The sequence below is a fragment of the Phyllobates terribilis genome, unplaced genomic scaffold (assembly GCF_046119375.1).
Source record: "Phyllobates terribilis strain yellow unplaced genomic scaffold, ASM4611937v1 Scaffold_3__8_contigs__length_932513732, whole genome shotgun sequence".
NCBI classification, from domain to species: Eukaryota; Metazoa; Chordata; class Amphibia; order Anura; family Dendrobatidae; genus Phyllobates; species Phyllobates terribilis.
This window is the reverse complement of record NW_027362763.1, coordinates 882,846,561-882,861,355: the sequence shown is the minus strand read 5'-3', so window position 1 is coordinate 882,861,355 and position 14,795 is coordinate 882,846,561. Positions and strand designations below refer to the sequence as shown.

The 14,795-nt window shown below is 42.9% G+C and overlaps 1 protein-coding gene across 4 annotated transcripts in view; it reads left to right on the top strand.

The window, feature by feature from the left end:
• MTHFD1L (methylenetetrahydrofolate dehydrogenase (NADP+ dependent) 1 like) overlaps positions 1-14,795 on the top strand; it is a 267,649-nt gene that overhangs the window by 92,269 nt on the left and 160,585 nt on the right. For all 4 annotated transcript variants that reach the window (XM_073672671.1, XM_073672673.1, XM_073672670.1 and 1 more), the window contains exon 20: positions 4,096-4,207. In XM_073672671.1, the coding sequence (XP_073528772.1) occupies positions 4,096-4,207 (112 nt within the window). The remainder of the gene's footprint in view (positions 1-4,095; positions 4,208-14,795) is intronic.

The following is a 14,795-nucleotide window of genomic DNA, read 5'->3' as shown; positions in this document are numbered from 1 at the left end:
CAGAGCTTATTTTATTAGCACCTGAGAGAGTGGGATCCACCCCCATCACTGGATAGGAAGCCAAGAGCACAAAATAAAGAGGCAACTCCCACTTCCTCCTCCTTCAACTTGGCGCGTGGCCTTGCAGCCTGGCTTTTCTCGTTTAGGTGCTGTGGCTTAGTTGGTTAAAGTGCCTGTCTTGTCAACAGATCCTATGGTTGAATCTCAGTAGTGTCTGACCTCGTGTCATGTGTGTTGGGCCGGCTGCCTCATGCCTGGCCTCATGTCTCATATTTGCCGTGCCACCTCATGTCTGACTTTCTCATGTTTGGCATGCCACCTCATGTCTGACTTTCTCATGTTTGGCATGCCACCTCATGTCTTGTGTTTGGCCTGCCTGAAGGTTTTCCTGCCATTTCATGGTTGTTGAATAGCCTGCGACCTCAGGTCTAGGGTTTTCTTCGGCTGCCTCTGCCTCACGGCGTGACTTCATGGGGCCTTCAGTAGAGTATGATTTTCAGTGGTATGTACAACTATGGGGGCCATGGCTTTTGCCTGGTTAGCCAGCTGACTTGGGACTTGTAGATCTGTTTTCACTACTGTCTCTCTAAGCTTCACTACCCTTTACTAGTAATACTGCTGATATTGGTCCGGATGATACCGTCTGTCTGTGGTGATTTTATTAATCTACAAGTAGAGGCCTTAATAAAATATGGTCCTGAGGGTAGCTCCAACACATTTCCAGTCAATCCCTCCTACTTGGATAGCTTATTGAACTCGTCTGCATTTTACATATATGTCCCAGTTTGTCCCTTTGATAGGAGGTGTAAATGGTTGTGCTAATCAGAATAAAACCATTGTAAGTCCAGTGTGGGGAGTCTCAAAATGGACTGGTCGACTTTTAGCTTGGCAAAATATCTACGTCCCAGTTATCCTTCTAGTTGGGGTTGGTCATGGTTGTGATTAGCCAAATAAAATAATTGCCCTGTTAATCTTTGGAGAGATAATTTAACTGGTTGGCATTTAAGTTGGTTAACCATTTAGGTTCTAGGTTATCCTTCTAGTGGGATTTGTAAGTTGGGCATGGCTAAACTGAACAAAACCAGTGTAAGTCCAGTTGATACTCCTGGACTAGTGTCATAAGATTGACTGCTAAGCATTTAAGTTGATAAAAATCTACATTTCAGTTTACCCTACTAGTTGGAGGTGCAAGATGGAAATGGCTGCGCTAAGCTGAATAAGACCACCGTAAGTCCAGTTAAGCCTCCTAGTCAGTCACAAAATGGCCTTGTGGACACTAAGTAAGTGATTAAACTGTTATTGCCCCAATCTACCCTTCTGGTATGAAGTGGCAAGATGAACTTGATTGTGCCAAGTCGAGCAGCACTATCCCGGTCTGCCCTCCTAATGGTTGTGTAAGCTGGACTTGCCAGTATGGGGCTGGTAAACCATCAATATCCTAGTCTATCCTCCTAATTGGAGTTGCACGACCAACATGGGTATACCGGATCTGGTGAAAATAATCCCAGACCAGTGAATCCTCCTGGTTGAAGTTGGAAAATGGACTCATTGTAAATTAAGTCTGTGGAGTCATTATACCCAATAAGTATTTTGAGATTGAAGTCATAAAATTGGTAGATTGAACTAAGTGGTGAGTTGGTTAAATATTCAGTTAATGTGTTTTTGGAGTGACAATAAACCTGTAAGGGGAGGAATCGATGGACAAGTTAAAATGTCCCCTACCTGTCAGACTCCTATGATGGAGGAAGGACATCTTCGCTAGTCAAGACGACTGCCCTCGCACTGAGACAAGATCGTTCTGATTACTACTCAAGAACAGGATAAAATGTCCATAAGGTACGTGGTTGAAGGGACTGGGTTCTAATACCTTGGTTTACGACCATCTGAGCGTTGACTAATACTATATGAGGTCTATATCTTTCTGACTGAGTGGCTTCCTCATGGGAGAAAAAAAACGTGGTATATCAGAGGTGCTGGTTATCACTTGGTGTACTTAGTCTCTTTGCTCGAAAACTAATCTATTTTGCATTTAATGGTCTTCAACAAACAATCTTCATGGCTGGATTGCATTATTAGCATCCATTTCAGCTGCAGCCTTGATGATATTATCGAGACTAGGATGAATTATATCACCCCTAAATAAATGTTTGATCGTGGCTCTTTATGTTGAATAGCTCAGACCTCCTTTTTGCCTCTTCTAGTTGTATCAGCTCTTGTACAGTACTTGTCTAGGATGCAGTAAACAGAAATTCTCCAAAATGGAAATCTCGAACTGCAGTTGTCCGTTTCGGCTTGAATAAATTTCGCCTCACTTTCTTTCACTAGACTTCCCTAGTGAAAGCCAGTGAGGCGAAACGTACGTCGGGATTTCCTCTGCATGAGAGGTCTATACTATACCATTTACTGCCTATTTATCTTACATTACTATCTTTGCACTGATTGCAATATTGGCACTTTATATCCACATTCTTGTTTACAGATATATGCACTTTCTATATATACTCTACACTAATGTGGATATGAGCCAATTTATAGATGCTACTCATACCTATGATTTCTGTTGCATTAATTGTATTGTGGCACTTTTTGATGGATATAATGGGTTACTTGTTGATCAGTGTTAACGTTTATTATTGAGTTGGCAATTAATTAAATATGCTTGTACCTCTCATCCCGCCATATTTGTGTTATTTCCCCTATTTTTCTGTGATGAATTTGTGTAATTTTGATCTTATTCTTGTTTAATAAATATGGAATTATTTTGTTACTTGGGCAACGTTCCATTTTTTTAGAATTTAATTGGAAACCACATTGAAGGAGGAAGTGGGTGTTGCCTATTATTTTGTGCTCTTGGCTTCCTGTCCAGTGATGGGCACGGATCCCACTCTCTCTCTGGTGCTATCATGGGTTTCAGTAAAATCAAATTACCGGTAATTATCATTTTCCATTGAGGTTACAATCTGTGGGATGTGTGATGTTTTATTATCATGTGTGATGTGATATTGAAGGATTTTGGAAAGACAGTCCAGCTTTGTTTTTTGGATTTGTAGCCTTTAAGTGCTACTTATGACTTTTCATCTTTGTAAGATTTAATGTTATCACGTCTGTCCCACGGGCATTTTTTACGTGTGCTGATAGTGTCTGTATTATGCCCGATACTGCGTATGCTTGGATGTGATATCCCGCAGCAGCTTCCTTTCTTCCTATCTCATGGTCTGTTTTTTTTTTTCTTTTTCTTTTCTTTCAAGCCCCTATAGCCAGAAAAAGGGATAGTATATGGGAATTTTCCTAGAGCTATCAGTATCTGTTTACACTGCAGTAATGAAAGGACGGGTCATGTTTTCACAGATGTTAGCGGCAGGAGACTGTCATAACTCAGGCCGAGCATAGTGACGATTAACCACATTTATACATTCTTTTAGATAACTATGTGAATGAATAAGTAGCGGTGACAGATGGACATGACATTACAGTGAATGTGCCATCAGATGGGGATAGCATTTAGGGATATTAAGAGTTCACCTGAGGTATTGATTCAGTGGAAATATGAAGAAAATGTGACAGTAGGAATTAGTTTTGGTTTAAAAAAAAATACCCAAATTGGCTGCAACGGGAATTTTTCACCAGGCTTCATTTTTCAAAAGTAATAACTTCTGGATTTTTTTTCTTTTTTTGTTCGTTGATCGTAATACATTTAGGTCTCTTTTCTGCAATATTTTTTTTTTTATTATTCTTAAAATTTGCCAAAAATTTATGAAAAAGTAGTAATTTTGAAACTTTGAATTTTTATTGACATGTAAGCAAAATAGTGAATTTATGTACTTTACGTCAGCATTATTTTTCCAAATAAATAATAAAAAAAAAAAAACACAACTCTATGCCAAGAGTAATGTAAAGTTTTTGTTTTTTTTTCATTGGAGATTCACTTTAAGGGCCCAGTATCCAGAGTGATGTCCCTTTTTTTACAGTGTTTTTATATATTGCACTGCAGTGTTGGTATGAAGATTAATTTGGCTGTAATTTTGGGATTAAGTATAACTGACTCATTTTATATTCGTTTATTCAGGTTATAAATATTTTTCTTGCTTCTTACAGGGATCTCCAGTTTTTGTCCATGCTGGACCATTTGCTAACATTGCACATGGCAGTTCTTCTGTGCTGGCAGACAAGATTGCTTTGAAACTTGTGGGTGAAGATGGTTTTGTGGGTAAGTAAGCATGATTGGTGTACAAAGGATACATAATATTGGTAATTATTTATTTGAGAGAATTAAAGGTGTTCTCAAGCTAATTTATTCAATTAGACAGCATTAAAATAAGTAATTCACAACTCACTTGATTTTTCTACCTGCTGTAATTCTCCTGAAATAGCTTTTATCTTTCATAGCATAGAGCTGGTTTCCATGAAGCTCAGCCACTAGAGCCTGCCCAGACTCTGCTGGAATTTAACTACTACACATTCTTGACTAAAGAGGTTAACTTCTAATAATCCTGCCACCTCTCTTCAGTTTATTGATTTCTATGCAACCGTTATCTGTTCACTTCCCTCCCCTCCCCCTATCAGCTTCTGATGAGCTTCTGTTATAAATCTTTCAAAATCATTAACCTCGCTGCTTTAAGAGCAGGTCTCATAATCACGCTGCCGTGTAAAATCTGTACAGTGACGACCAGGGCTGTGGCTTCTGTATAAAATGGACCAACTCCGACTCCTAAAATATATAATAAATTGGGTACAGTAGTACAATGCAGGATGTGCTGTAAATGTTTTCATAAGAATTTGGAAAGTTATGAAATGTTCTATTCCTAATCTAAGGATCTGGAGTTTTAGAATCTGCGCTGCACTTTAGTCAGAAGTCTGAGAAATTGAGAAGTCTGAGTCGGAGGTTTTGCTTACCAACTCCACAGCCCTGGTGATAAGTGTACACTCAGCACAAACCATTGAGAACTGAATGTGTTCTAGCAGAACTTTTGCTGAGCGTTATAGTTCTACTAATGCTACAGCTCTGCTGTTCACCAAAGCTGTCACTCAGAGGAATGCCCGCCCACCAGAAACCTGGTGGTAAGGAGTCTGGGTTGTTCTGAACTGCTCAAGAGATGACGTGAATACCCCTTTTCATAAAAATCTTAAGCTTTCAATGTGACAAGTGACCACTTAACTCACAAGTTGTCTCTACTTTTTTGGAAGTGATCTTTGAAGAGACTTAAAGCCCCACTCAAGTGCATCTTTTTTTATTTTCCCCTTTTGTTAGGGATCTTGTATGTACGTGTAATGATGGTATCAACATACTCACCGGTCGCTGTCTTCTGCCATTTTCATCGGCGTTCCTACGACACTTGGTTGCATTTGACGGTGGTTGCTGTGTGCAGCAGAGGTCACTATATTGAGTTTTCTCAATTAAAGTCTGAGACTCCGAATGGGACTACATTAAGAAAGTGATCTCCGATCTACACAGTGAGCTGGCAGGTTACAAATGTGGCGATGTGATGTCAGAAAGGACGGGAGTGTGGCTGAAACCAGAAGACAGTGACTGGTGAGTATATTGCTACCTTTATTAAACTTGGATATAAGTCCTAACAAATGGGCAAATTAAAAAATTCACTGGAGTGGGGCTTTAAAATATTGGATAGTATACAGGTGTATGCAGTGAAGCACTTCATAGGGTAATTTTTTTAAGTGACAGAAACCCATTTCTTATATCTATTACATGCAAGCACAGCGCACCAACCCTCTACCCCCCCCACAAAGTTTAAAAGTTTAAAAAATTACAACCTTCTCAAAACAATGAATGAACACCATGATAGTATAATATAACATATAAATTTTATTAATATACATGATTAAAAAGACTAAAAACACGGGGAATATCGGAGATGCCTCAAGGATAAATAATTTTTCCCAGAACAATAGCTCTCCTATTTATTATGTTTATTGGGTACTTACCTTTATGTATTTATATATTCTGTTAATTAGATGCTGCTATATTCATTCTTATTGTATTGATGCAATGTAATACATACTTAAGATATACCATTTTTTGGTGAGTGGTATGTTATATCCCACCACTATTGTTCTGGGAAAAATTATTTATTCCTGAAGCATCTGATATTTCCCCTGTTTAGTCTTTTTTTTAAATCATGTATATTAATAAAATTTTATATTTTATATTATACTATCATGGTATACTATTCATTGTTTTGAGTGGGTTGTATTTGACCTGGGTTATGGACACTTGGTTACTTGTGTAACGTCTATTTTGTTTTTGTGGTTCTGAAGTCTCAAAAGTTGTCTGTAGGCCCCATGCAGTTCAGATGGTAGTCGGTGGAACGATCATTTGGCTGATTGCCACACTTCTGACTTTTCTATACAAAAGAATGCCTGGCTTTTGTATTTTCTATTAAAAAGCTGCTGCCAGATAACTGGCAGTGACTTATCTCTGAGAACGAAAAAAAAAAATCAGCTGCTGAAAGTAAGAATCAGGAGGTCTCTGTACATATTGTCGGTCAATATAGGTGGTCTAATGAGTATAGAAACCTTACTTATGTCTATGGCTGCAGTGTCCATGCCAAGATTGTAAGAGAACTGATGACCAGTGTTTTGTATCAAAGAAGCCATGCCAAAGCCCAATATTTCCTAAATTAATTTTACTTTATAATTTTTTTTTTTTAATCTAGAATATGAATGTTTAGCTTGTCATACTAGCAGATTGCCAATTAGAGAAACTGAAAAAATAACTTTAAAGTTTAAGACGGAACCTGTTATTCCTCCTGAAGATTTATACATTTCTAACTAGGAATTACCAGTTTGGGGTGTGTGGGACATATTCAGACTGTCCAATCAGTGTAGACCATGCTGGAATGCGTAGGGACACGCCCTGTAGACGTTTGTAAAGGTGACACCCTGTTGTCAGTTTATGTAATTATTAATACATATCTTTGAGAAATAACTGAGGAATGGCACAATGCAAAATTCTTATACACCTGTCTGGAGAAATGACAGATCTCCTTTAAAATGAAATAAAAATATATTTGTTCAGATGCTATGTGTATTGTATGAAAAATGACTACATGTAAAGCCACCCATATAAATGAACGTATCACTAGTCTGTGGCTTGACATGTTCATCTCAGACCTAACAGGAGGCTAAATGGGGTTAGAGCAATGTAAGGAGAAATCTCTGATGTTTTTAGCCAAGGTGGCCTGATATTGCGATTTTGGAAGATGAAAAGGACTTTTTTGTTTTTAAGGTTAAAATGTCAGATGATGAAAACATTTGAGACAAGAGAACATATGTTTCAATATGTCCCCTCCCATCCTATAAGAGAAGGGGTCTTTCATTTCTAGAAATTACTCTACGTCTTATTGCCTCTATTCCTGCTAAGTCGAATAATATAAACATCCTGTCTTCAAAACAATGCCGTCCTCATTGCCTAACTCCTTGGTGTTGGGTCTAAGCAGGAAAGTGACCTTTCAATTTGTCAAGTTGTCCAGACGACTTCCCGCTGTTTAGCAGGTAGATCCTGGACGTAGGACAGCAGGCTCTTCTCTGGGTTCATTCCCATGGCTTTATTTGGTCTGGTGTCAGTAGTCTATCCTGGCTGCTCCTGAGCATTGTAGAAAAATGTGCCTGTACATTACGGAGACAAAATAGATCCCTGGCTATCTTTTAGATTACGGCAGAATGATTTTATTTTTTCCTTTAAAAAGCAGAACATACAAGATTTCCCCACTCCCCTCCCCGTCGCTGGGGCCTGCTCCCCTCTATACCCGAAGTGTATCGAGGAATTTAAACAAGTGTAATTCTGTATTTTAGATATAGTACAGCAGTCACTGAAGACATTCCACTCATACCGAACATTTCTGTTTTTCTTCTCGGGGTAGCTTTGAACTGTAGGCCCCTTGTTTATAATCTACTTTCGTACCTTTGAATGTAAATTGCTGACACTGTGTGACGGCCTTTCAGCGCCAAAATAAAGCGTTCCACACTGCGGTGAAGGCTTACTACTGCTGGAGATGTAGCATGCCATTCAGTAACTGTTTCAGCTTCCTTGGTTGTTGAAGGCCTCTTTCACTCATGATTGAGCCTAAACATTAATTGTGATATTTTTTTCCCCTACAATCTCAATTATTGATTCAATTTCTCAATATTTTGGCATAAATTATTGAGAAAATGTCTAAGCTGCGTATTTGGGGCTTTTCCTTCGCTTTCCATTTTTGGAAATGATAATTTTTGCTGATTCGGCGGACCCCTGATGTTGAGATGAAGAGCCATGCTGTGTGCTCTGACCAATCCGATCTTGCTTCCCCTCTCGGCAGCAGCAGTTTCATGTAAATATAGACTGCAGCTGCATCCTCCTCCTACCCCCTCCTTCTCAGCACCACGAGTGTCACTATGTAGCATTACGGTAAAGCATAAGATTCTCAAATGTGAGCTGGTTTCCAAGTGCCTGGAACTATTCTTTTACACCCTAAACTCCCCATTTCAACTTCTATTAGCCCTGCATCTGCTGGAAATGTGGGGCAGAATGACTGTCCTCTTTGAGAAAGTCTGGTCCAGTGAAGACTCCCAAAGCTTTTCATATAGTGATCAGGATGAACACTAATGAATTGCTCTGCTCAATAATAGACAGAACCGTTTGGCCATCCAGTTGGAGCTGCTCAGTGGTCTCTATCCCATTCTCTATTCTGTACTTCTCTGTATTTTACATGTCATTCAGTGTCCAGCCAGAACAACTCTAGAACCTAAAGACGTGAATAACCACTGGACCACAAGTATATATCATTGACGCTTTCACTACCCTCCAACATGGGTCTTACAATTAAAAATTTGACTGCAGTAGAGGACCCAGGCTTCTTAGGTTGACTCCCTTGCTGGAGCCACCAGAAATACTACCTGCCTTTTCTACCACGCACTGGCTCAGAGCAATCACGGACCACTCCTGTCGGCGATTGTCAACAGAGCAGCTGCTTCTTCTTCCGGGCTGCTCTGTCGACGGGGAGTGACTGCCTGCGTCATGCTGCCTAACTAGCATGACATGGCGGTCACGACTAATCAACAGAGCAGCCCGGAAGAGAATCAACATGTCTGTGACCGCCCTGCTGACAGGTAGTTTAGCCACTAACGTTTTTAGGCCTATAGTAAAAAACAAAAAATCCCTGACGACCCCCTTTTTAAGGGTTTGTTCACACTTGGCGTTTTTTTCAGCATTTTGTCCTGCATCCTAAACCTTCACACTTATTAGTAAAATCAAAGCGAATGGCTGCATTTATTTATTTTTTTGCTTCTTGTCATGCAGATTACATGTAATTTGTCTACTGTAGATGTCAACAAATTTAGTTTTTTCATAAAATCTGCAAAAATGCAGGACAAATGTTATACCATGTTTTATGGTGTTTTTACAGTTTCTCATTACTCTCAATGAGTAAAAAAAATGCAGAAAGAATTGACGTGGTACAGATGTTCAAAAACGCTGCTGTGCTCAAATTCAGTCAAGAAGAAAAGGCTGTTCTGAAATCTCATTGCTTTTGTTGCTAGAGTAAGAAGCAACTTCTTTTCCACTCCTAAAAAAAAAAGCTGCAAAAACAGTGTGAACATCAGTCAACATTTTCAAGATAGACTGAACTCCGGGTTAGTTGATGTCCATCTATCTAATGTCCACATATACCGTGATCAATTGCATCTGGCCAAGCTCCAAACTACTTAGTTCTTTACGTAGGCATCCACTTCTCTGACCATCAATGGAGGAAGTCTCCCACACGGAGGGATTTCCTACATTTTAAATTTCTTTTTTCCTGTTTTTATTCTGCTGTGGCTATCACTATCGCAACAATACAATTCTGTATAATGTAATTCTGTATCCAAAATTTTAGTTACCACTTTTAAAATGTTACTACTTTTAAAATGTCTTGAAAAAGTCCCTAAACCGAAGTTCACTTTTCCTGAGGTTTCCATCGGTTCTGGGAACATAGCAGAAGGGATCTAAATCGATGACCGCTGGGGCATTATTCATGTCAGGTGGTACTCATACATAATGTTTTAATTTCCAAAATGTTCTACCTCTGCAGATCATAAACTGATTCGTTATTGCATTTTTGACTTTTTTTGTCTAGTTCTTGGTGTTTTTCACATGTTCTTGATTTGCGCCAACGTTTAATTTGCACCGTTTTTTAAAGTCTATTTTATTTGTTGGCCTGTGTGGGATTTTTTTTGTTCGCATTTTAGTGTCCATCCGTTTGCTTAAAGAGATTGTCCGCTACTTTTACATTAATTCCCTATCCTTAGGATAGGTCACCAATGTCTGATTGGCTGGGGTCCGATACCCGGCACCCCTGCCAATCAGCTGCTGCCGGCCAGAAGTACTTGTGGCCGGGGCTTGTTACTGCACATCCGTCGTCTTTCAATTCAATAGGAGGCGGATGTGTAGTCAGGGGTGGATTAAGAGTAGCAAGGGCCCCGGGCAGTTTAGAAGGCGCGGGCCCCCCACCCCACACACACACACACACACACCTGATGTATCACGTGACATGTCACATGATCCCCTGTGATAGATCATGTGATAGTTCATGTGAAATTAATTTGGCACAATATTAATTATAATAATTTTTTTTAGGCTGTGTGCCCACTACGCGTTCTTTAAGCGTTTCCGCAGCAGCAATTTCGCTGTGGAAACGCTTAAAAAACGCTTGGTAGAAGGTCTGCCATGTTCCCCAATGATAATCTGCATGTGCTGTGCACATGCTGCGGAAATTTCCGCTGCGGATTATCATTGCGGAAAAATCCGCAGCACTAACAATTATTTTGCGGAAGCGCGGCGCTTTCGCCGCAATTGACTTGCATTGGAACGCATGTAATCCGCATCACTGCATCTGTACATGCAGAGTCCATGCGTTTCAATATGCGGATGGTACCCGGGTTTGGAGAAGAGGAGACTCTCCTCCGGACCCGGGTACCATAGAACCTGTAAAAAAAAGAATAAAATAAAAAATAAATATTATACTTACCTTCTGATGGCCCCCGGTGTCTTTATCCGATGCGTCCTGGCTTGCCGGCAGCTCGCGATGGTCTGAAAAGGACCTGCTGTGACGTCATTTAGTCATGTGACGGGTCACGCGACCGCTGACGTCGGCAGGCCATCAGAAGGTAAATATATATTTATTTTTTACCATTCCTTTACGGTCACACTATATAAATCCATGCCGGTTGCATGGATTTATATAGTGTGACCAAGTTGTCAAGCACTTTCCAAGTGATGCTAAAATCGCTTGGAAAGCGCTTGTCAACCCGCATGCGGAAATGCAAGTGAAGAACGCTTCACATCCGCATGTCCCTGGCAGGAAAAACGCATGTACAATCCACATGCGTTTTTTCTGCCAGGGAGATGCAGAAACGCTCAAAAAAAATCCGGAGCATTTCTGCATCGTGGGCACATAGCCTTACATTAATTGTATGACTCAATATTGAGCACACGTAGCCATCTATACACGGCAGGAGGCCGCACGGAGCCATCTATACACGGCAGGAGGCCGCACGGAGCCATCTATACACGGCAGGAGGCCGCACGGAGCCATCTGTACACGGGGGGAGGCCGCACGGAGCCATCTGTACACGGCGGGAGGCCGCACGGAGCCATCTGTACACAGCGGGAGGCCGCACGGCGCCATCTATACACAGCGGGAGGCCGCACGGCGCCATCTATACACAGCGGGAGGCCGCACGGCGCCATCTATACACAGCGGGAGGCCGCACGGCGCCATCTATACACAGCGGGAGGCCGCACGGCGCCATCTATACACAGCGGGAGGCCGCACGGAGCCATCTATACACAGCGGGAGGCCGCACGTAGCCATCTAGACACAGCGGGAGGCCGCACGGAGCCATCTATACACAGCGGGAGGCCGCACGGAGCCATCTAGACACAGCGGGAGGCCGCACGGAGCCATCTAGACACAGCGGGAGGCCGCACGGAGCCATCTAGACACAGCGGGAGGCCGCACGGAGCCATCTATACACAGCGGGAGGCCGCACGGAGCCATCTATACACAGCGGGAGGCCGCACGGAGCCATCTAGACACAGCGGGAGGCCGCACGGAGCCATCTAGACACAGCGGGAGGCCGCACGGAGCCATCTAGACACAGCGGGAGGCCGCACGGAGCCATCTAGACACAGCGGGAGGCCGCACGGAGCCATCTAGACACAGCGGGAGGCCGCACGGAGCCATCTAGACACAGCGGGAGGCCGCACGGAGCCATCTAGACACAGCGGGAGGCCGCACGGAGCCATCTAGACACAGCGGGAGGCCGCACGGAGCCATCTAGACACAGCGGGAGGCCGCACGGAGCCATCTAGACACAGCGGGAGGCCGCACGGAGCCATCTAGACACAGCGGGAGGCCGCACGGAGCCATCTAGACACAGCGGGAGGCCGCACGGAGCCATCTAGACACAGCGGGAGGCCCCCCCTCCAGAGACAGCAGGAGGCCGCACGGCGCCATCTATACTCAGCAGAAGGCCGCACGCAGTCACGCACACAAACATATACAGACATATACATACACGCATAAACACATTTGAAACACAAAAATACATATAAACAGACATCACACAATGATATCTGCCTGCACACACATACATACAGTCATGGCCAAAAGTATTGAGAATGAGACAAATAGTAATTTTTCCAAAGTTTACTGCTTCATTTTTTGTAATGGCAATTTGCATATACTCCTGAATGTCAAAGAGTGATCAGCTTAACAGCAATTACTGTACTTGCAAAGTCAATATTTGCCCAGAAAATGAACTTTAACCCCCAAAACACATTTCAACATCATTGCAGTCCTGCCTTAAAAGGAGCAGCTAACATCTTTTTAGTGATTGATCCATTAACACAGGTGTGGGTGTTGATGAGGACAGGGCTGGCGATCAATCAGTCATGATTAAGTAAGAATGACATCACTGGACACTTTAAAAGGAGGCTGGTTCTTGGTATCATTGTTTCTCTTCAGTTAACCATGGTTATCTCTAAAGAAACACGTGCAGCCATCATTGCACTGCATAAAAATGGCCTAACAGGGAAGAGTATCGTAGCTACAAAGATTGCACCTCAGTCATCAATCTATCCCATCATCAAGAACTTCAAGGAGAGAGCTTCCATTGTTGTCAAAAAGGCTCCAGGGCGCCCAAGAAAGACCAGCAAGCGCCAGGACCGTATCTTAAAACTGTTTCAGCTGCGGGATCGGACTACCAGCAGTGCCGAGCTTGCTCAGGAATGGCAGCAGGCTGGTGTGAGTGCTTCTGCACGCACTGTGAGGCGGAGACTCTTTGAGCAAGGGCTGGTCTCAAGGAGGGCAGCAAAGAAGCCACTTCTCTCCAGAAAAAACATCAGGGACCGACTGATATTCTGCAAAAGGTACAGGGAGTGGACTGCTGAGGACTGGGGCAAAGTCATTTTCTCTGATGAATCCCCTTTTCGATTGTTTGGGACATCTGGAAAACAGCTTATTCGGAGAAGAAGAGGTGAGCGCTACCACCAGTCTTGTCTCATGCCAACTGTAAAGCATCCTGAAACCATTCATGTGTGGGGTTGCTTCTCAGCCAAGGGAATCGGCTCACTCACAGTCTTGCCTAAAAACACAGCCATGAATAAAGAATGGTACCAGAATGTCCTCCAAGAGCATCTTCTACCAACCGTCCAAGAGCAGTTTGGCGCCCAACAATGCCTTTTCCAGCATGATGGAGCACCTTGCCATAAAGCAAAGGTGATAACTAAATGGCTCATGGAACAAAACACAGAGATTTTGGGTCCATGGCCTGGAAACTCCCCGATCTTAATCCCATTGAGAACTTGTGGTCAATCATCAAGAGACGGGTGGACAAACAAAAACCAACAAATTCTGGCAAAATGCAAGCATTGATTATGCAAGAATGGACTGCTATCAGTCAGGATTTGGTCCAAAAGTTGATTGAGAGCATGCCAGGGAGAATTACAGAGGTCTTAAAGAAGAAGGGGCAACACTGCAAATATTGACTTGTTGCATTAGCTCATTCTACCTGTCAATATAACCTATTGGTACTCATAATATGATTGCAATTATATTTCTGTATGTGATATAAACATCAGACAAACACTAATAAAAACCAGAGGCCAGCAGATCATGTGAAAATATAATTTTGGTGTCATTCTCAAGACTTTTGGCCATGACTGTACATACATACACACATACACACACACACACACACACACACACACACACACACACACACACACACACACTCACTCACTCACTCACTCACTCACTCACTCTCACACACTCTCACACACACACACTCTCACTCTCACACACACACACTCTCACTCTCACTCTCACACACACTCTCACTCTCACTCTCACACACACAGTCACTATCCCCCGGCTCGGCTCCAGTCCTCTTGCTCCTCTCCGGTGGTAAGTAGCAGTGCAGGCCGGGCGCGCACTGCGTGACGTCACAGCTAGGAGACACGGCCATGCACAGGGCCGTATCTCCTAGTAGTGACGTGGCCGGGCCAGCACACAGGGAAGTTAACTGCTGCAGTGCTGGCCCGGCCGAAGAAGAAGCAGCGTCCGTGCACCGCTGCTGGGGGAGTGGTCCGGCCCCCCCCCCGCCACTGTCTGCTGGTATGTGCCGCGGGGCCGCACATATAATGAGGGCAATCCGGCCATAGCCCCCCCCGGTAGCCCGGATTGCCCTCATTATATGTGTGTAGTACGCCGGCAGCCGATCGGTTGGCGGGTGTCTGACCCTGACCCATCAGACGTTCATGC